Source organism: Macaca nemestrina, chromosome 2, assembly GCF_043159975.1.
Source record: "Macaca nemestrina isolate mMacNem1 chromosome 2, mMacNem.hap1, whole genome shotgun sequence".
Lineage (NCBI taxonomy): Eukaryota > Metazoa > Chordata > Mammalia > Primates > Cercopithecidae > Macaca > Macaca nemestrina.
The window spans coordinates 111,020,792-111,043,023 of NC_092126.1; the positions used below are offsets into that span (position 1 = coordinate 111,020,792).

A 22,232-nucleotide genomic window follows, 5' to 3' on the forward strand; every position below is an offset into this window, starting at 1 on the left:
AATATATCCATGTAACAAACCCACACAAGTACCTCTGAATCTGAAATAAAAATTAAAACTTAAAAAAAAAAAAAAAGAAAAAAAGAAAAAATCCCTGAATCAGAAAATGGAGTTATGGGCCGGGCGTGGTGGCTCAAGCCTGTAATCCCAGCACTTTGGGAGGCCGAGACGGGTGGATCACAAGGTCAGGAGATCGAGACCATCCTGGCTAACACGGTGAAACCCCGTCTCTACTAAGAAATACAAAAAACTAGCCGGGCGAGGTGGCGGCGCCTGTAGTCCCAGCTACTCGGGAGGCTGAGGCCGGAGAGTGGCGTGAACCTGGGAGGCGGAGCTTGCAGTGAGCTGAGATCGGGCCACTGCACTCCAGCCTGGGCTACAGAGCGAGACTCCGTCTCAAAAAAAAAAAAAAAAAAAAAAAAGAAAATGGAGTTATACAGTTTCTACTTTATTGGTAACAAGTAGGTAATGAAATAAAACTCTAAGTTTTGTAGAAGGAAGAATTTAATATCATCATGTATCTTCACAGCCAACATGTACAAGAAGCTGAGATTTAGAGAATTAGCTTTAGAAAGTTAACAGAGTACCTTCTACTTAACATCACTGGCTAATAATCCTTTTGAAATGGCAAATCAAACATAGGAAAAAGGACAGAAGTTAGCCATGGAGACCAAGAGAACAGGCTACCATTTATTTTACCTAACTTGTGTTTAGTGAAAAGTGACCAAGGTTTAATCATGAAAAAGCCACTATAAAATTCCAAATACTTACAGCTTCTTTCTCTCTGTCCATGATAGTTTCCAGCTCTTCAAAATGTCGAAGTTTGATCTCTAGTTTCTTCATTTGTGTCTCAACCAACAGAGCTACCAGGGACTTGATCTTTCTTTCTTCCACTGCAGCCAGGTGCTAAGGGTAAAGATCATTCAAGCTATTTAGGTAAACATTTGCTTAAAGAACATTAAGAAAATGCTGACAATATGCAAAGTGGAGATTATATAATTTACAATGGTACCCTATATGTCTCCTTTGTACGTTTCTACTAAACATTTATTTTAATCTAAAATAACGTCTCTGAATTTCTGGTCCTTAAACAGATAAACCAACCCTTAAAAGATTAAAGGAAATGCCTCATGTGGTAAACTACTACCTTCAAAAGGCCTATCAAGAAGGAGAGGGCAAACTAGGACCCTGATGGGCCAAAGATGAGGACAGGAGGTACTTTGCCACCTACCATCCCATCCTGGCACTCGGTCTGTCCCCTCACTATCCTTTCCTCCCTAAGACTTTTCCACGGGTGGGCAGGCAGGCAGGCAGGCAGTGATCTCCTCAGCACCTGACACTCTTACAAAAGCCTCTCCCTTCTCCTTGGTGAGCAGACCTCACGTGTGGAAACAAAAGGGAAAACAATATTTCACCTGTAATTCCAGGTCCAGATCCATAGCTGGAAAAATAAATACAGTACTAAACAGAAAGGTACTCTGGAAGACTACCACTCCTTTCTGCAAGACCGATGGTGACTCCTACTCATGCTTCTTGCCAACTCAACAGCACAAAGAGGAAGATGCCACATTACTTGTATCTGCTTAAGACCCTAACTACTAGCCAGTAATCAATCCCACCCTCTACAGACTTCCAAGAACTTCCCCAACAAACTCCCAGCACCATTTTTCATTCACTTTTATTATGCCTGCTGAATTTACGTGTTTATCTTGCTTCTGCACAAGGCTTTAAAAAAAAAAAAAAAGCGGCAGCAGCAGCAGGGTCATTAAAAAAAAAAAAAAACCTATGTTGCTCAGGCTGGCCTCCAACTCCTGGGCTGAAGTGATCCTTCTGCCCAAGCCTCCTGAGTAGCTGTGACATGCCACAGCCGTGCATGTCACAGTACGCATCTTCCCAAGGTCTTAAGAAACAGCATGAAGCGGCTACTTTACTGATCTCTTAATGATCTTAGGTTTCCTATAGAACCTAGGAGCAACCATGCAAGAGGAACTTAATATAGGCTTTTGGGAACTATGCTGAGACCTAACACTTAGACGAAAGCCTAGTTTTTTGTTCATCTACAGTTGAAAATAAAAACTGTAGTTTTACAGATATGGAGACCCATTTGCAGAAAGATTCAGAAATGTAGACAAGAGGTGACAATGAGGTTTTATAGCTATTAATGATCATGTGTGCCACCCTAAACTACAATGAGCTACATCAATGACACCAAAACTTTAAACAATTATGTAACTCAAGCCATTATCACTGTACAATGTTATACAATTTATATTTTTGAACAAAAAAATTTATGTACATGATATAAACTGAAAAGTTACAAACAGGTATAAAATAAAAAGTAGGTCTCCTCACTTCTGTCAGCTATACATCAATAACTCTTCCTTTGAAGATAATAATGTTATCAATTTCTGGTCTTTTTATGAGAATGTGACTCCTAGAACTCAGCTGGTTTGAAAGAAAATGTTTCTGTTTTTTGTTTTTTTTTTTTTGAGATTTATGCAGGAACAGGGGGGGAGGGTGGTAGGTGGAAAGGGGGTCCTCAAGTGTTATTCATAAAATAATACGAAAATAGGGTCTTCAAGTATTATTCAATAAAATAATACGAAAATATTTCCTTTTAAAACTGCAGGTCACTGGTCAGCCGTGGTGGTTCATGCCTGCAACATCAGCACTTTGGGAAGCCTAGGTGGGCAGATCACATGAGATCAGGAGTTGGAGACCAGCCTGGCCAACATAGCAAAAACCCTGTCTCTACTAAAAATAAAAAAAATTAGCTGGGCGTGGTGGTGCACATCTGTAATCCCAGTTACTTGGGAGGCTGAGGCATAAGAATCGCTTAAAGCCAGGAGACAGAGGTTGCAGTGAGCTGAGATCCCTCCACTGCACTCCAGCCTGGTGGCAGAGCAAGACTCCATCTCAAAAAAAAAAAAAAAAAAAAAGCGGGTGGGCAGCAAGTATCAAAAAAATTAAAAAGATCCATAGCAAGAAACATTACTGAAGTTTTAAGAACACAAGACATAGACAATCCTACAAGCTTTTGGAAAGGCACCGTCCCAAAAAAACAGGTTACCCCAAAAATTGGACTGTATCAGACTTCTTAAGAGTAATATCAGATGTTGAAAATAATGGTAAAATGCCTTTCAACTCAGAGCTAATGAATTTCAAACTAGAATTTCCTGTACAGCAACCTGTTAACAGTGTGAATATAGAACAGACATTCCTGAAATCAAGGACTAAAAAGTTCACTTCCTACACATGCGTACTGAGGTATGTGTTCTAGCTCAAGTAATGTAATATCAGAAAAAGGTGGCCGGGCGCGGTGGCTCAAGCCTGTAATCCCAGCACTTTGGGAGGCCGAGGCGGGTGGATCACGAGGTCAGGAGATCGAGACTATCCTGGCTAACATGGTGAAACCCCATCTCTACTAAAAATACAAAAAACTAGCCGGGCGTGGTGGCGGGCGCCTGTAGTCTCAGCTACTTGGGAGGCTGAGGCGGGAGAATGGCGTGAACCCAGGAGGCGGAGCTTGCAGTGAGCCGAGATCACGCCACTGCACTCCAGCCTGGGAGACACAGCGAGACTCCGTCTCAAAAAAAAAAAAAAGAAAAAGAAAAAAAAGAAAAAGGTAAAAAGACCTTAGATTCAAAAGTCACAGACCCAACCTAAGAAAGAAACTCTGAGTTTATAGGGCAAGCAATGATTCAAAAATAAACTGAGGCTGGGCACAGAAGCTCATGCCTATGCCTATAATCCAAGCACTTTGAGAAGGTGGGTGGATCACAGAAGGCCAGGAGTTCAAAACCAGCCTGGCCAACATAGTAAAACCCTGTCTGTACTAAAAATACAAAACAAAACAAAACAAAAAAAACCATTAGCTGGATGTAGTGGCACACACTTGTAATCACAGGAGGCGGAGGCTGTGGTGAGCCAAGACCGCGCCACAGCACTCCAGCCTAGGCGACAGAGCAAGACACTATCTCAGAAAATAAAATAAATTGAGACAAATGAAACAAGACTGGTAAGAACTTGATAACCAAAGCTAGATAATGTGTACACAGAGACTCATTTTACTACTTTGTCTACTTCTGTATATATTCTTTTTTTTTTAATTTCTTTTTCTTTCTTTCTTTTTTTTAAAGACAGAATCTGGGCAGGTGCTATGGCTCATGCCTCTAATCCCAGCACTTCAGGAAGCCGAGGTGGGTGGATCACTCAAGGCTAGGAGTTTGATACCAACTTGGCCAACATGGCAAAATCCCTTCTTTATTTTTATTTTATTTTTACAATTTAAAAAAAGAAAGGAAAAAAGACCAGCCTCCCAAGTAGCTGGGACTACAGGCGCACACCACCACACCCAGCTAACTTGTATTTTTGGTAGAAACAGGGTTTTGCCAGGTTGCCCAGGCTAGTCTCAAACTCCTGAGCTCAAATGATCTGCCTGTCTCGGCCTCCCCAAGTGCTGGGATTACCGGCATGAGCCACCGTGCCCAGTCTACTTCTATATATATTTTAATACTTTCATAATAAAAGTTTAAAGGTGGGTTGGGGTAGGTCAACAAATGGAGCTGGGAAAACTGAATATCCAATACAAAAGAATGAATTTAGACTCCTATCTCACATCACTCACAAAAATTGACTTAGTGGATCACAGATCTAAATATAAAAGTATACAATAAAAAATTCTTAGAAGAAAAAACAAAGTATATCTAAATGATCTTAGGTTAAGCCAAAGATTTCGAGACATGTAAAGAGCACAAACAATAAAAGAGAAAATTAGGTTGGACCTCATCAAATTAAAAACATTTGTATCACCAAGAAGTTCACTGAAAACACGCCAGTTGCAGTTGCCCACATCTGTAATTCCAGTGTTTTGGAAGGCTGAGGCAGGAGAATCGCTTGGGACCAGGAGTTTGAGACCAGGGCAACATGAGACCCCGTTCTACAAAAAAATAAAAAAAATTAGCCAGGAATGGTGGCACATTCCTATAGTCCCAGCTACTCGGGAGGCTGAGGAGGAAGGATCATGTGAGTCTGCGAGTTTGAGGCTGTAGTGAGCTGTGATCTTGCCACAGCATTTCCAGCCTAAGTGACAGAGCGAGCCCCGTCTTTTTTTTTTTTTTTCAGACAGAGTCTAGCTTTGTCGCCCAGGCTGGAGTGCAGTAGCGTAATCTCGACTCACTGTAACCTCCACCTTCCAGGTTCCAGTGACACTCCTGCCGCAGTCTCCCGAATAGCTGGGATTACAGGCGCCCACCACCAAGCCCGGCTAATTTTTGTATTTTTAGTAGAGACATGATCTGCCTGCCTCAGCCTCCCAAAGTGATGCTCCCAAAGGGATGGGATTACAGGCGTGAGCCACTGTGCCTGGCGAAACCCCGTCTTTAAAAAAAAAAGAAAAGAAAGAAAGAAAAAGAAAAAAGAGACTAGTAAATGGCAGAGCTGGAACCAAAAATTTAAATTCCAAACCCAAAGGCCCATGAATTATTTTCCAGTGCATCTTTGGAATAACTGATACTTCAGTGGATACTTTCCTGGGTAATTCTTAGAAGGGACTTGTGGTAGATTAAAGATAGCCACAAGTTCACTGGCCTTTATTTCATTAAGAGGCAGATCAAGACAGGCTCTCTGCCTTGCCCAATAAAAATTAGTGGTAGCCTTTTCTAAGCCCAGGCCTTACAATCCTGGAAACTTTCATGTCCTGTTCTTGGAATGTTCTCTCTGGGAGTCTCAAGTTGCCATGTACAAAGTATGATCACCCTGCTGGAAACACCACAAAGAGAAATTCTGAGACTACATGGAGCGGAAAAAAACCTCAGTTACCCCTGCCAAGGACTAGGATTCTAATGAAGCCGTCTCAGACCTACATAAACCTACCTATGAAGTTAAGACTGCTAAATGACTCAACTGATACATGAAGCAGAACTGCCCAGCTGTTCGGTGTTAAAATTTAACAAAATTATGAGATTTAATAAAATTGTTATGTTTTAAACTACTCAATTTTGCTATTGTAAAATAATTTGGTTATCTGGAAATGGGGAGCTTTTGTAACAGAAACCTAAAATGCTCCTCTTTGGCTTTGGGACCACATAGTGGGTGTAAGCTGAAAGGGCTTTAAGAAAACCATCAGTAGGTATGTAAAGAGAGGAAAACAGTATTGAAGGTTGAAGAAGTAGATCTTTATTATCTAGTAGCACAACTTTTGGAAACACCATCATCTCTAGTCATATGGAAATAGAAAGGGTAATTAATACACTTGAGGATATGGTTGGGGCATTTCCAGGCAGAATGGAAAAATTCTTTTTCTATTTTATTGTAAGCAGGTAGAAGAACATGGAAGTAAAGAAAAACTATTGGCCGGGCGCGGTGGCTCACGCCTGTAATCCCAGCACTTTGGGAGGCCGAGACGGGCGGATCACGAGGTCAGGAGATCGAGACCATCCTGGCTAACACGGTGAAACCCTGTCTCTACTAAAAAATACAAAAAACTAGCCGGGCGAGGTGGCGGGCGCCTATAGTCCCAGCTACTCAGGAGGCTGAGGCAGGAGAATGGCGTGAACCCGGGAGGCGGAGCTTGCAGTGAGCTGAGATCCAGCCACCGCACTCCAGCCTGGGTGACAGAGCGAGACTCCGTCTCAAAAAAAAAAAAAAAAAGAAAAAAAAAAAAGAAAAACTATTAGGTTTTCAGGCAGAATTTAGAGGAAATATGAAAAAGCAGGGTTTGAATAAAACATTATTTCTCATGTCTGGTTCCTTCCAGCAGAGTCTGAAGCTAAGAAATGGCTTTGGGAGAAAGATCCAATCCAGAGCACTACCAGCAAAGGATGACCTGAAGGTAAATAGCTCAAGGTGCAGCTATAAAGCTTTTTGAATGGTATTTATAGTAGGACTTCTAAGAGTCTTGAGTATATGCCTTAGACCTTTCTACTAGACATGAGGGCCTCTAAGCATCTTTTAGATGTTTTTTTGAGACAGGGTCTCACTGTCACCCAGGATAAAGTGCACCGGTGAAATCACAGCTCGCAGTAACCTCAAACTCCTCGGCTCAAGAGATCCTCCTGCCTCAGCCTCCCGAGTAAGTAGGATTATAGGCATTACACGACCATGCATGGCCAACTTTGAAAAACTTTATTTGTAGAGACAGGGTCTCTCTCTGTTGCCCAGGTTGGTCTCTAACTCCTGGCCTCAAGCAATCCTCCTGCCTCAGCTTCCCAAAGTGCTGGGCTTATGGTGTGAGCCACTGTGCTGGGTCTAAACATCTTTACAGCATGTCTCCTATATATATATATTCTTTTATTGAGCTTCTTAGGTCTGGAAGTTAAAGTTTTCATCAAATTTGGAAAGTTTTCACACAGCCAATATTTATTTTTATTCTGCCTACATCACTCTTTCCTTTCTTTCTGAACTCCCATGTTTGGACACTTGACTTTTCCCACAATTTCCTAACCAAGCTCTTTATGATCTTTCAGGAATAACTGCCTCTGCTTTTGTTTTCTGCCTAGTTCATATCACTGTGCTGAAATATTTGTTTTTAACCACTGTCCCTAGTTTTAAACTAGTTTTCTGTGTCACCTCTACGAGTTCACCTCTCAATTTCTTTGTATCATCATTACTGAAGTTACAAATCTAAGATCCCTCCAACTAGACAAAAAGGGATCCAAAAATTAAGGGCTTTGTTCTCATAACATCTTAACTAAGACTAGGGCAAAAAGGGAACTACGTAGGCAAGAAAATATAGGTGTGGCTTTTGTCTAATGGGAATTACTTTTTTTTTTTTTTGAGACAGAGTCTCACTCTGTCCCCAGGCTGGAATGCAGTGGCATGATCTCAGACCACTGAAACCTCCACCTCCCAGGTTCAAGTGATTCTCATGCCTCAGCCTCCCAAGTAGCTGGGACTATAGGCACGTGTCACTACGACTGGCTTAATTTTTGTATTTTTAGTAGACATGGGGTTTCACCATGTTGGCCAGGCTGGTCTTGAACTCCTGACATCCCTCAAATGATCTGCCCATCTCAGCCTCCCAAAGTGGGGATTACATTTTAAACACAGAATTCCCACAAAGTTCTTAAAAAGGTATAATACCTTTAACTGAAGTAGAAAGAATATAAACTGGGCCTAAAAGTAGAATGCAGGCCAAGAAGCAAAACTCTGCTAATTTTTTAATGGAAAAGGAAAAAGACTCAGAAGAAAAAACTGAAAGCCCAGAGGGCCGAGTCAAACTGTGTGGAGAACAATTCTGCGAGTAGGACTGGGCCCTGATGAAGGAACTGGAAATGTGTGCCTGGCTAGATTTCAAATTTGCCATGAAGTATGACTGTTTTATGTCTTCAATTCAAACCCTCCTTGAACGCAGTGCAGTTACCCTTGATGTGTCTCACCCCTGTTATACTAGTGCAGAAAATCTTCAAATTACAGTATCAGCATTCAAGAAGCTGTAAATAGGTAAATAGGAATCACTCCTAAAGAGCCTCATCTGTACGTGGACCTGATTTACATAAGACTTCCAGGCCGGGCGCAGTGGTTCACGCCTGTAATCCCAGCACTTTGGGAGGCCGAGGCGGGCGGATCACAAGGTCAGGAGATCGAGACCACGGTGAAACCCCGTCTCTACTAAAAATACAAAAAATTAGCCGGGCGCGGTTGTGGGCGCCTGTAGTCCCAGCTACTCGGGAGGCTGAGGCAGGAGAATGGCGTGAACCCGGGAGGCGGAGCTTGCAGTGAGCCGAGATCGCGCCACTGCACTCCAGCCTGGGGGACAGAGCGAGACTCCGTCTCAAAAAAAAAAAAAAAAAAAAAAAAAAGACTTCCAACCTCAGCTTGATATGATAATGAGATAAAGTCATGAGGGATCTATTTTTCAGTGGGGGAAAGGTATACAATTTATGATAAGAGAGCAGACTGTGGTGGGTTAAGGTGGCACATCTTCTACCTTGAGCTGTGCTCTGTGTCCCCTTACCTTGAATTTGGACAGAACATTTCACCAGTAGAGTAGGGCAGAAATTATGCTGTGTCAGTTTGGGGCTCCAAGTCATAAGCCACTGGCAGATCTTCCTCCTTGCTGCTTGTGACATTCTTCTCTCAAAGTTCTAAGCTTTGTAAAAAGTCCAACTACTCCTGGAGACTACCTTACACCTGCTTCTTAGGAAGGATGTATAGAGAGTGATGGTAGCCATCTCAGCCTAGGCATAGGCATATAAATGAAGTTGTCTCTGGCCCTCTCTAATAGCCCAGCCATGAGGTAGTACTGAGTGACTCTGGTCAATGCGACATGGAGCACATTTTGCCAGCTAAGCCTGCCCAAGTTCCTCACTGCAGTATCATGACAGATAATAAAATGACTGAGGTTTTAAACGACTAACTTCAAGGGTAGTTACATAGTTTACATAGCAATAAATAACTGAAACAGGAATATAGCGGATGCTCAGATCATGGATTCTTGAAAGGTCTGGCAACAGTGATGACCAGGGTGCTTCAGGGAGAAGCTACAGGGAGAGGCCCAACCCTTCACATATTGGCTTTACAGAACCTGAGAAGAATGATGAGGTCTGGGATGGTGCCACAGAAGATACACGGCAGCAGTCCCCAACCTTTTTGGCAGCAGGGACAGGTTTCATGGAAAAGGGTGAAAGACAATTTTTCTACGGGGCAGGGTGGGGGTGGCGGGTGGTTTCAGGACGAAACTTTTACACTTCAGATTATCAGGCATTAGATTCTCACATGAAGCACACAACCTAGATCCCTCACATGCACAGTTCACAAAAGGGTTTGCACTCCTATGAGAATCTAATGCCACCACTGATCTGACAGGAGGCAAAACTCAGCAGTAATGCTTGCTATCACTCGCTCTGACACTCACCTCCCACTGTGTGGCCTAGTTCCTAACAAGCCACTGGGGTTGGGGATCCCTAATACATGGAACATAGAAGAAACAACCTGAGATAAGTGATTAATGAGAAGTAATAATCCAGCTAGAATAGGGTTGAGGCAAATTTTACATTACAAAGCATGAATTCCAACAAGTAGAACAGAAATTACTTTCTATGTAGTCATACAAAAATGAAACTGAACAGGACTAACTGTAGGCAAAATGATCAAATGGGCTATTTTTTCCTTCTGTCTCTTCTCAATAGGATTATTAAGGTATGGTAACAATGATCAACATGCTTAGTGTAAATCAATTTCAATCAACCCTTGTCTGTTAAAGCCTTGTGACTAAAATATATAATGACAATTTTCACACCTCCAGAAAGAATTTCATGCTGGAAGCAGTGGCTGACACCGGTAATCCCAGCACATTGGGAGGCTGAGGTGGGAGGATTGCTTGGCACCAGGAGTTTAAGACCAGCCTGGGCAACATAGGGAGACCCCGCCTCTACAAAAAAATTTAAAATTAGCTGAGTGTGGTGGCACATGTCTGTGGAACCAGCTACTCGAGAGGCTGAGGTGAAAGGATCTCATTTGAGCCCAGGACATGAAGGCTACAGCGAGCCGTGATCACATCACCACATTCTAGCATGGGCGACAGAGCAAGACCCTGACAAAGCAAGCAAGCAAGCGAGTGAGAGAAAGAAAAAGAGAGAGAGGGAGAGAGAAAGAAAAAAGAAAGAATGAATGAGAGAAAGAGAGGAGAGAGAGAACGAAAAGAATGAGAAATTGCAGAAACAATGCATCAAGTTATGAGACGTTTCTGAGGGGTAAGAAAGAGTCTTCCCGTTGTCCCAGAGCTAATATCCAATTACCATGTTGCCACGAATACAAACCTACTTACGCCATTTTGGAAAACGTGGACATGGGGTGGTTTGTAGAATAAATCCAAAGGAAGTATCTGTGGTTTTAAGAAAATGTGATCTCTGCTTTCTTGGAAGAACTGAACCTACTATTGCTGACAAAAAGAGAACATGCTCTAATATGGTGGATTTACAGTTTATTCTGGCAATAGTTCTGGGGCCTTCCTTCTCCTCTAAGCCTAAAGACCCAGATGGTAAGGATCCAAAGCATCCAAACAATGGTACTTCTGCTTACACCCACACATCACTCCTTTAGTTGAGACAATTCACAGCCTGTCAGCAGGTGCAGTGAAAAAATGGACATGCTCTTGAAGAACCTATCAGGGGGCAATAATAGAAGCCATAAAGCATGCCACCTCATCTATTTAGGAGATAGATCTAGAATCTCTAATTATCACTCCACGTCTGTATGACAAAAGATTCTTACGGAAAACTTTTAATAACAAAGCTGTTTACAGACACAGAAGAAGAAAATGAGAATAAGAGAAACTTGGATTGGCTACATAAGTTAATATTAATTATAGTAATTTCAGTGGAATCCTTACCCCCTAATTACCATGTAGTATGAAAATGATTATGTGTGCTATCAAATTTATCAGATCCAGCTGTAAGTGGCACTGAAAGGTTCACACGTGCCAAGTCGTGCAGCATGAGCATTTGTACACTTTCGTAACTCAGAGGGAAACCTAGGTGTTTTGAGTATGAAGATATGAGCTCCTAGTAAATAGAAGGAAGAGTGAATGATGATGAGGGAGTGAAAATTCAGTGACCTGGAGAGAAATTCTTCTTTGGACACCTTTTAAATTTTGTATGGAATAGTGAAGAGGCAGGCCAAATGATCCATAAAAGTAGTTTCTCTGCAGTGAAGGAGTCAGGCCATTGTAAGATAATCAGTAGTGCATACCAGGCAAATCTTTTGTGCCCAAAGTTGCTCATATTAACAGCTATGAGGCCAGAGGAAAACATCATGAAGCATTTGTGAAACTTTAAAAAAAATTCTTTTTTGTAGAGATAAGAGTCTCACTATGCTGCACAGGCTGGTTCTGAACTCCTGAGCAAAAGTGATCCTCCTGCCTTGGCCTCCTAAAGTGCTGCAATTACATGTGTGAGCCACTGCACCCAGCCTCGTGAAACTTTTAAAAGGTAATCTACCATTTCAGTTCTTCCTATGGCAACATATACTGAAGCACAGCAGAGTGATAACAAGAGGAGACATTGGCCAGGTGAGGTGGCTCACACCTATAATCTTGACACATTGAGAGGTCAAGGTGGGCAAATCTCTTGAGCCCAAGAGCTCCAGACCAGCCTGGGTAACATGGCAAAACCCAGTCTCTACAAAAAAAAAATTTTAAAAAGAGAAGAAATAATAGAAAGAAAAAACCATGCTCTGTAAGAAAAGAATGTCCGAAAAAGCTTAGATAGAGATAAAAGAATAAATTCTGTTTGGCAGAGCTACAAGAAACAGTTCAAGAAGGACAGGTAAGAAATGAGAGTTGAGAATTAAGTAGGGTCCTGATTATAGAAAAATCCTAAGTTCTCTACTAAAGAGTTTGAAATTGTAACCTGAGAGAGATAGGGAGGTTACTGAAGAAAGCAACATGCTCCTATTTGCATTTTTATAGATTTCTGTGAATAATGTAGGATTCCATTTATATGAAGTGGAAAAAAAAAAAAGGATAAACTAATCTACAGTGTAATGAGACAGACTAGTGATTACTCTCCAGGGAACGCAAAGTAACTGGAATAAGAGGAAGCTTCTGGAGGGGCTGGTATGTTGTTTATTAAAATGGATGCTTGTGACATGGGTGGGCTCAGTTTGTCAAAAATTCACAAAGGTGTAGGCTTAAGTATGTCCATTTATTTGAATGTGAGTTATACTTAAGAACAAGTTAAAAAGCAAAAAGATTACACTGGCTGCAGGTTGGAGAATGGGACTGAGAAGACAGGCAAAAGATTAAGAGATGCTGACCTGAGTGGGCAGCTGAACATTAGCCAGTGATCTAAAGCACCATGAAGGATTTGCTGGCTGAATAGCTATGGAAAATGAAGGAACCAAGAATAAAAAATGAGCTGAGGTTGCAGGTTTGAAGACTGAGGAAGGGCACAAAGGAGAAAGCCCTCTCCACCTCTAGCTCCTCATTTATAAGGTGAGAGTCTGGGCACAGTGTCTCACACTTGTAATATCAGTACTTTGGGAGGCTGAGGCAGATGAATCACCTGAGGTCAGGAGTTCGAGACCAGCCTGACCAATGTGGTAAAACCCTGTCTCTACTAAAAATACAAAAGTTAGCCGGGTATAGTGGTGGGCGCCTGTAATCCCAGCTACTTGGGAGGCTGAGACAGGAGAATTGCTTGAACCTAGGAGGTGAAGGTTGCAGTGAGCCAAGATCACACCACTGCACTCTAGCCTGGGGGGTAGAGTGAGACTCTATCTCCAAAAAAAAAAAAATAATAATAATAATAATCCTTAAGGTCTCTGAAACACCTAATGACAGTATTACAGTAAGAACTTAAACAGCTCAGAGACAAAGAGATGCCCAAACACTCCAGGGTAGCAGAAGACAGACTAAAAAAGATGTTTGCAATGAAAAAGCAAAACCAGACAAATGGTGAAAAAGAGTCAAGTTATATTAGCCGTCACTTAAGCAAGCATGTACCTTCCCAGAGGTGAGGGGGATGTAGGGGAGATAGAACAACTAAAATTAGCTCAAGAATCAGAAAGATCAGGAGATATCTTACTGATTCTTGAGCTAATTTTAGTTATTAGGAAGTATTAGCTAGTTTTAGTTATTAGGAAAAAGGCAGGTAGTATGAATTTGTAGGACTTCAAGTTAGTATAATAACGATGATCAGCCAGGTAACTGTCTGGGTTGACTGAGCATTTGCTGCGGCCTGTAAACACCTCCCTAACCTCCATAGTCTCTATGTTAGATGGGTGGTCATTCAAAACAGTAATCTTGTAGTTTGAATTGGTTCATCACATCAGATTAAACACTTACAGAAGTAGTTCACAGTAGCTGAATGATCCAGGGAATTAAAGACTATGAAAAAGCATCTTTATTAAGAGATCAAAAACAGTTCAAAATAAAATGATTAGCAATGTTCTAGTAATCACTGTTTCTTGAAATGTGGTATCCTATAATGGAAGGAAACTACTTCTGAAGTAGAATGAAGAATAGGGGAAGATTTTTCAAAACTTTACATATTCATGTTTAGAATTACTTAAAATGTTAAATTAACACAGAGAGGAAAATAACATTCTCATGTCTTCTTAAACATGCTCTGCAGCTAATACTATAAATAGAAAAAAACCACCCCCAGAAAAGCTGGCAAATTCAAGAAGAAAAAGAGCTATTTTAGGGTCTCTCTCTCCTTTCAGTCTGTAAGATCAGGGTGAAGTATTTAGGCATGGAAACGGGTTTTTGTCTTGAATATCATAAATATTTCAATCTGATAGAAATTATTGGAACAATAGTCCAAGATAAGTTCTGCAGGCAAATTAAAAACAAAATGATAATCAGTTCCTTAAAGAGACTTCAAAATTTGCCTTCATTCTCTGTAGTCTTTACAAGGCTAAATGATACAATGAATGGAATGAAAGTCACCCTTTAGACTGGATCTACTATTTCTATCACCCTCCTCCTTCCTGTGGATTTCTTAACCTAGAAATGCCATTCAAGCAAATAGTCATCTTCTATTGGGAGCAAAGCTCTTTATACTAAATGTTCCCAATTAACTAAAAACAATACGACCATTCATGCCTTAAGAGAGCACTGGAAAAGGGCTGTCAGGGGCAAACCTTGGCTTTGGTAGCCGCTGAGGCAAGAGCAGCTGCTGCGGCTGTGGCAACATTTCCTTCGGAAATTTCATGTTCTACTTTCTTCTTCCCAGTATCACTTTCTCTTTCTTTACACGTATCAGTGAGTTCTTTGTCCTCTTCAGTCTCCTTTTCTTCTGAAAATATCAGAAAGCTTTATTACTAGTGTGCCCAGTCTCGAAAATCCATCTTTCTCCTCACCTCCACCACCGTAACAAACTAGGACTGATGTGACAAAGAGATGTCAATGCTTTTTTCATTTCTTTTTTTTTTGAGACGGAGTCTCGCTCAGTTGCCCAGGCCGGAATGCAGTGTCGCGATCTCGGCTCGCTGCAAGCCTCCCGGGTTCACGCCATTCTCCTGCCTCAGCCTCCCAAGTAGCTGGGACTACAGGTGCCCACCGTCACGCCCAGCTAATTTTTTGCATTTTTAGTATAGATGGGGTTTCACCGTGTTAGCCAGGATGGTCTCAATATCCTCAATACCCGCCTCGGCCTCCCAAAGTGCTGGGATTACAGGCGTGAGCCACCGCACCCAGCCAATGCTTTTTTCTTTTTAAGAGTTCTGTTGAGGCATTCCATGCATTTAGGTTTGCCTCTATTGGGGGACATGTTTTCTAAACAGTACACTTGTTTTCCTATCATTTTGCTAAGTTCTATGTGGAGGTCCCTTGGATATATATATAAAGGAAAATTCAGGGGAACTAAGTCTAAAACCAACATACTTGCCCATCAGTCAATGAAATGCCCTAGGAACTCTAGGGTCTGTAGGAAATCAGAAGCTGACAACAGACTACTTCTGTAAGCCTGACAGGCATGATGGGGTGTATCAGCAACTGACACAGAAAATAAAATGGCAAGTCTGTGAGGTGACTTCAATACTGCTGAATAACTTGTTGTTCTACATATTAAAAGCACAGAGAAAAAGTGTAGCCACCAGCATTAGTATTAGTACCTATGTGATAAATGAAACTCAATTACATACTTACTGTTACATTAAGAAACAAACCCAAAATAAAGGGGAAATATTTCTATATAAACCACCTTCATTTCTCCAGTGCCTTTTACAGTTTCACATAAGAATATATAAGGAGTTTCCTCAAATTACCTGATTTGGTATCCTCACTCACTTCACTATCCTGTTCCTTTTCACTATTTTTTTCATTTTCTCCATCTTGTGCTTTATCACCTTCATCTGTTTCATTTTCCACTTTGTTTTCTGCCTGAAAGGGATACAAAGCAAGAGGACAGGCAGTGAGCAAAAAAACCCCAGACCTTTTTACGAGTAATTATCTTAGACTAGCAAAAGGTTCCAATATTTTTGGCAAGAAGTAGACTAGATTCAAAAGTGACTTGTAGAGAACAGCTGGAAAAAAACTAATAAATTCTGAGCAATACTTTCTACCACTTCAACACTTGAGTGCTCACAAGATATTCCTCCGAAGCACAGAGTCACTGCCCTCTCTGCATACTCTGCTGTAAAGCAAGGTTTACAATGCCCAAAGGAAAGTGAAGGGAATGAACTGATATTATTTGTTGACTAAAAACAGGCCAGGCCGGGTGCAGTGGCTCACACCTATAATTCCAGCACTTTGGGAGGCTGAGGCGGGTGGATCACCTGAGGTCAGTAGTTTGAGATCAGCTGGCCAACATGGTGAAACCCTGTCTCTAGTAAAAATACAAAAAAGAAATTAGCCGAGCATGGTGATGGGAACCTGTCATCCCAGGTACTCGGGAGACTGAGGCAGGAGAATCCCTTGAATGCCCGGGAGGCAGAGGTTGCAGTGACCCAAGATCACACCATTGCACTCCAGCCTAGGCAGCAAGAGTGAGATTCCATCTCAAAAACAACCACCACCAGCCGGGCGCGGTGGCTCACGCCTGTAATCCCAGCACTTTGGGAGGCTGAGACGGGCAGATCACGAGGTCAGGAAATCGAAACCATCCTGGCTAACACGGTGAAACCTCGTTGTATTAAAAAAACAAAAAAATTAGCCGGGCGTAGTGGTGGGCGCCTGTAGTCCCAGCTACTTGGGAGGCTGAGGCAGGAGAATGGTGTGAACCCAGGAGGGGGAGCTTGCAGTGAGCTGAGATCACACCACCACACTCCAGCCTGAGGGACTGAGCAAGACTCCGTTTCAAAAATAAAAAAAAGGAAAAAGAAAAAGAAAAAAAACCCCACCACCACCACACACACGTGTGTGTGTGTGTGCGTGTACTTAATAATTACTGATTTAAAGAATTAAGAGCTTTTAAATTTCACACCATCAACGAAGAAGTTGAAATACTGCTGGAAAAGTTGACAAAGTCTTTTAATACAGCCATCTGCTAACAGTTTCAGGAAGAACCATGAGAGAACATCAGTGATCATGCTTTAGAAACTGAAAAAACTGCAACTGACTATCACTGACTTCATGAGGCTATATTGTTTGCTTAGAGGTAGGGTCCCCATACAGTGCCTAGGGTGGTTTCAAAGTCCTAGTGTCAAGTGATCCTCTAACCTTCCAAGTAGCTGGGACTACAAGTATGAGCCACCACACCCAGCTGAGATTATTATAGGAATTAAATGAAATAAACAATGTGAAGTACAAATATCATCTTTAGAATACTGCAGGAACTATAATCAATTTCATTATTACCCTCACCCTCCCCTTGACTATATACAATTTTAGAATACCACATGTAATCAAGACCTTCAATCCTGGCTTATATATATTCACTCAAATAGTGACTGACTGCTCACTATGTGCAGTAAAAGCATTAGGAATACAAAGGCCCAGAGGCTGGGCATGGTGGCTCATACCTATAATCCCAACACTTTGGGAAGCCAAGGAGGTGGATCACCTGAGGTCAGGAGTTTGAGACCAGCCTGGCCAACGTAGTGAAACCACGTCTCTACTAAAAATACAAAAATTAGCTGGATGTGGTGGTGCGTGGCTGTAATTCTAGCTACTTGGGAGGCTGAGGCAGGAGAATCACTTGAACTCAGAAAACGGAGGTTGCAGTGAGCCAAGGTTGCGCCACGGCATTCCAGCCTCGGTGACAGAGTGAGACTCTGTCTCCAAAAAAAAAAAAAAAAGGAATACAAAGGCCTACATCCTGACTTTTGTAACCTCCTGTTCTGCCACACCCATGATGCATTTACAGTCTCCTACAGAAGAGAGATTGAGCCACTAACACACTGGCTTTAGTGTCTCTCCTCCCCAACCAGTGTGAATCTTTGATTTTCTAACCTCTATTTCAATCTTTATATTTCTACCTACTCTTTAAAACCTACCTCAAATGTCATCTTCTCATTAATTATTTTCTAAAGATTCTTCAGCAGGCAGTTAGCCCTCATAGGAAATCACTTATTATTCTGTCATTCTCTTCTGGCACAAGTATAGGACTCAAACCTTACAATTCGATATTCACAAGAACCACAACTTTTTTTCTGTTGTTGCTGAGACGGAGTCTCACTCTGTTGCCTGGGCTGGAGTGCAGTGGCACGATCTCGGCTCACTGCAAGCTCCACCTCCCGGGTTCACACCATTCTCCTGCCTCAGCCTCCTGAGTAGCTGGGACTACAGGCGCCTACCACCACACCCGGCTAATTTTTTTGTATTTTTAGTAGAGATGGGGTCTCACCATGTTAGCCAGGATGGTCTCGATCTCTTGGCCTTGTGATCCGCCCACCTCAGCCTCCCAAAGTGCTGGGATTACAGGCGTGAGCCACTGAGCCTGGCCAAGAACAACTTTTGTATTCATATTCCCAACTTGTGTATTCATATTCCCTCTTCTTTTGTGGGAAATTTGTATTCCTTCTTCTTCTAATACAATGAAATTAGATGTTTAAAATATAAAAGAAGAGGATAGGGAGTGAATATACCTTCTCCCCAGTGAATAAATGAAAAATGTCCCATATTATATCTTGTGAGAACTATATCTTAAACCAGCAAAGTCCAAGTAGCAGATAGAATTACTTACAGTTCCCTAAGAGGGACTCAAAAACACCAAAAAAACAAACCATTATGCTCCAAAAGGCATGCTATCTGTGGTTTTACTGCTGTGAGACTTTACCTTTTCAGGCTGCTGACCATCAGGGTCGGCTTCCATTTTTTCCTCTTCAGCTCCTTCTACAAGTAAAAGAATAAAAACAAGTACTCCAATGTGGAAAAAGGTAAAACTATTATACAACTGTAAGCATGTCTGAAATACAAATATACACAGTAATACATACGAATATAGCCATACAGTCAGGCACAAAACACACTATATGATAAAGTTCAAAAACACGTAAAAAGTAATCTATGGTGTCAGAACTCAGAACAGTGGCTAACAGGGGGAAGAGGTGAGTTATACAGAAAGCAAGTTCAGTGGGGAAATGGGAGGTCCTAGGGTGCTGGTACTTCTCTGTTTCTAGGTCTGGAATTTGTAGAAATGAACTAGGCTGTCTGCTTATGATTTTCGATTTTCTGTATGTATTAAAATATAAAGGCAAAATAAAAATAATTCATTATTATTTAACAGATGCTTGACAAGTATATATTTTGACTCAGGTACTGGGGGGAAACACTGCTGACCCAGATATTCACTGAAATCTCAAGAGGATAACATTTTGGCTAGACAGGACACAAACCAACAAGTCCAGCACAGTATAACAGAGGCACGTATCAACAAATTACAAGAGAAAATTATTTCACATATGAGAAAATTATTAATTTTCTATAATTTTAGGAACCTAATAAACTAATGTCAAACTATATAAGCAGCAGCCAGGCATGGTTGCTCATGCCTGTAATCCCAGCACTTTGGGAGGCTGAGGCGACTGGATCATGAGGTCAGGAGTTCGAGACCAGCCTGGCCAACTTGATGAAACCCTGTCTCTACTAAAAATACAAAAAAATTAGCCAGGTGCGGTGGTATGCACCTATAGCCCTAGCTACTCGGAGTCTGAGGCAGGAGAATTGTTTGAACCAAGGAGGCGGAGGTTGCGGTGAGCCGAGATTGCAACACTGCGCTCCAGCCTAGGAGACAGAGCGAGACTAACAAACAAAAAAACAGACCAACCGGCCGGGCGTGGTGGCTCCAGCCTGTAATCCCAGCACTTTGGGAGGCCGAGATGGGCGGATCACGAGGTCAGGAGATCGAGACCATCCTGGCTAACACGGTGAAACCCCGTCTCTACTAAAAAATACAAAAAACTAGCCAGGCGCGGTGGCGGGTGCCTGTAGTCCCAGCTACTCGGGAGGCTGAGGCAGGAGAATGGCGTGAACCCGGGAGGCTGAGCTTGCAGTGAGCCGAGATCCGGCCACTGCACTCCAGCCTGGGCGTCAGAGCGAGACTCCGTCTCAAAAAAAAAAAAAAAAAACAAACAAAAAAAAACAGACCAACCAACCATATAAGCAAAAACTGAGAATGGCAGGGAAGAAACAAAGACAAACATCATCATAAAGGATTTGAACACACCTCTCAATAAGATATAGAGCAGATATGAACACAGAAAAACGGTACAAATGTACATATGCTGAATTCTACATCCACCAATTAGGCAATAATACACATTAATTTCAAGCTCACACAACATTTTAAACATAGTGATTACCAATTAGGTCACAAAGTTTTGAGTCCTCGCAAATTTCAAATAACCACTATCATACAGATCAATTTATCCAACCACAATGCAAAGAAATCAGATACTTAAAATATAAAAATAAACTTCTCTATGCATGGAAACTCAATTGTGGGAAGTAAAAGTAGTTATTACAGAGAATGTAAAGTCTTAGGTTTAAATCAGAAAAGAAATAAAGGCTCAAAGTATATGAGCTCTATGTCCTTTATGATATAGCAGAAAAAGAAAACAATATAGAAGATAGGGAGGAAAAAAAAAAAACAAAAAAAATACACTAGAGATTTAGAAAAATATACGAGAATTAATATTCCCAAATGTTGGTTCTTTGAAATGATTAATAAAAATGATAAATGTAACTGATCAAGAAAAGAGAGAGATGGCATAAACAAACTATACGAGGAATGGAAGAAAGATCATGACAGAACAAGGTCAAAAAGGAAGTGATAATATATTCTGAATAACTTTATTCCAAGTAAAATTTAAAACTTAGATCAAATGGGAAAATTACTAAAAATTTATTTTTATCAAACTGATTCCAGAAGACAAAGAAGTCCTGAATTGTCTTTATATTAGTTAGAAAAACTGAAATAACTATAAAACTTAAAAATACACTAGTCCAGATGTTTTATACTGGGAAATTCTACCAAATTCTTAGGGAAAAGATGATTACAATCTTACATAATCTTTCCTAGAGTATAGAAAAAGAAGGAATTCCCCTACCTCAGTCTATGATACCAGTATAACTTTGATTCACAAATCAAATAGGGATAATGGGTAAGAAATATTAGAGGCTAGGCTAAATCTCATTTGTAATCACAAATGAAAAACGAAGCAAATTATATGAAAACAGAATAGAGCAATGTGTTAAAAAAGAAAACCTATACTAGACAGAGTAATATGAAGGATGACTTAATATTAGTACTCTACAAACCTATTTAATTAAATGCATGTAAAGTATCTGACAAAACTCAGTATTGTCCATTATAAGCTCCTGGAAAATTAAGGCTACAAAGAAGGTTCCTGATCTCCAAAAGGCTGTTCTCAAAAATCCTACAACAAATAACATTATTCACTGAAAGATGCCAACAGTATTCTCTATATAAAATTAAGAGCAAGATAAGAATACAAATATTACTATTTCCCTTCAATATTGTCATACAGGCCAAAGCCAACACAGTTAATTAAGAAAAAATCTTAGGCTGGCCATAGTGGCTCATGCCTCTAATCCCAGCACTTTGGGAGGCCAAGGTAGGTGAATCACTTGAGTCAAGGAGTTTGAGACCAGCCTGGGCAACACTGTGAAACCCCGTGTCTACAAAATATACAAAAACTAGCCAGCCATGGTGATGAGCACCTGATCTCAACTACTCAGGAAGTTGAGGGAGGAGGATCGCCTGAGCCTAGGAGGTCAAGACTGAAGTGAGCTGAGACCTTGCCACTGCACCCCAGCCTGGACCACAGAGTAATACCCTGTTTCAAAGGAAAAAAGAAAGAAAAAAGGAAAGCTGAAAAGATATGCAGAGAGTAAAACTGTCTACATACAAAAATCTGCAGAAAACTTATTAGAAATAATGATAGGGTTTTGGAAGGGAGTGAGTTATAAAATTACCATATAAAACCAACTGCTACATTTTGATATGTTAACAAAAAAAATCTAGATAAAGACACATGAAAAAATAAAACTTGAATGTTATCTTAAACAAGACACAAAAAGCACTTAGGATAAAAATGACAAACAACACTTTTAAAAAATTACTCTTATGTATATTTTTAAGAGAAACGGTCTCCCTCTGTAATGCAGGTTGAAGTGCAGTGGTGAGATCACAGCTCACTGCAGCCTCAAACTCCTGGGCTCAACTGATCCACCCACCTCAGCCTCTTCAGTAGCTGGGATTACAGGCGTGCACCACTGTGTCTGGCTAATTTTGTTTATTTTTTGATAGAGATGGTGGTTTCACTATAATGCACAGGCTAGTCTTAACTCATAGCCCTAAGCAATCCAACCACTTCTGCCTCTC

At 41.2% G+C, this 22,232-nt stretch overlaps 1 protein-coding gene and 1 long non-coding RNA gene across 3 annotated transcripts in view; one reads left to right on the top strand and one right to left on the bottom strand.

The window, feature by feature from the left end:
* LOC105480388 (SWI/SNF related BAF chromatin remodeling complex subunit C1) overlaps positions 1-22,232 on the bottom strand; it is a 199,557-nt gene that overhangs the window by 39,085 nt on the left and 138,240 nt on the right. For both annotated transcript variants that reach the window (XM_071091592.1, XM_071091593.1), the window contains exons 22-25: positions 18,663-18,718; positions 15,712-15,826; positions 14,587-14,741; positions 772-906 (exon numbers count right to left, since the gene is read on the bottom strand). In XM_071091592.1, coding sequence (XP_070947693.1) covers positions 772-906; positions 14,587-14,741; positions 15,712-15,826; positions 18,663-18,718 — 461 coding nt within the window. The remainder of the gene's footprint in view (positions 1-771; positions 907-14,586; positions 14,742-15,711; positions 15,827-18,662; positions 18,719-22,232) is intronic.
* The window catches only part of LOC112426433 (uncharacterized), a 43,107-nt gene continuing 21,748 nt past the window's right edge, over positions 874-22,232 (top strand). The window contains exons 1-2 of the long non-coding RNA XR_003017740.2: positions 874-936; positions 6,761-6,832. This is a non-coding gene — a long non-coding RNA (uncharacterized lncRNA). The remainder of the gene's footprint in view (positions 937-6,760; positions 6,833-22,232) is intronic.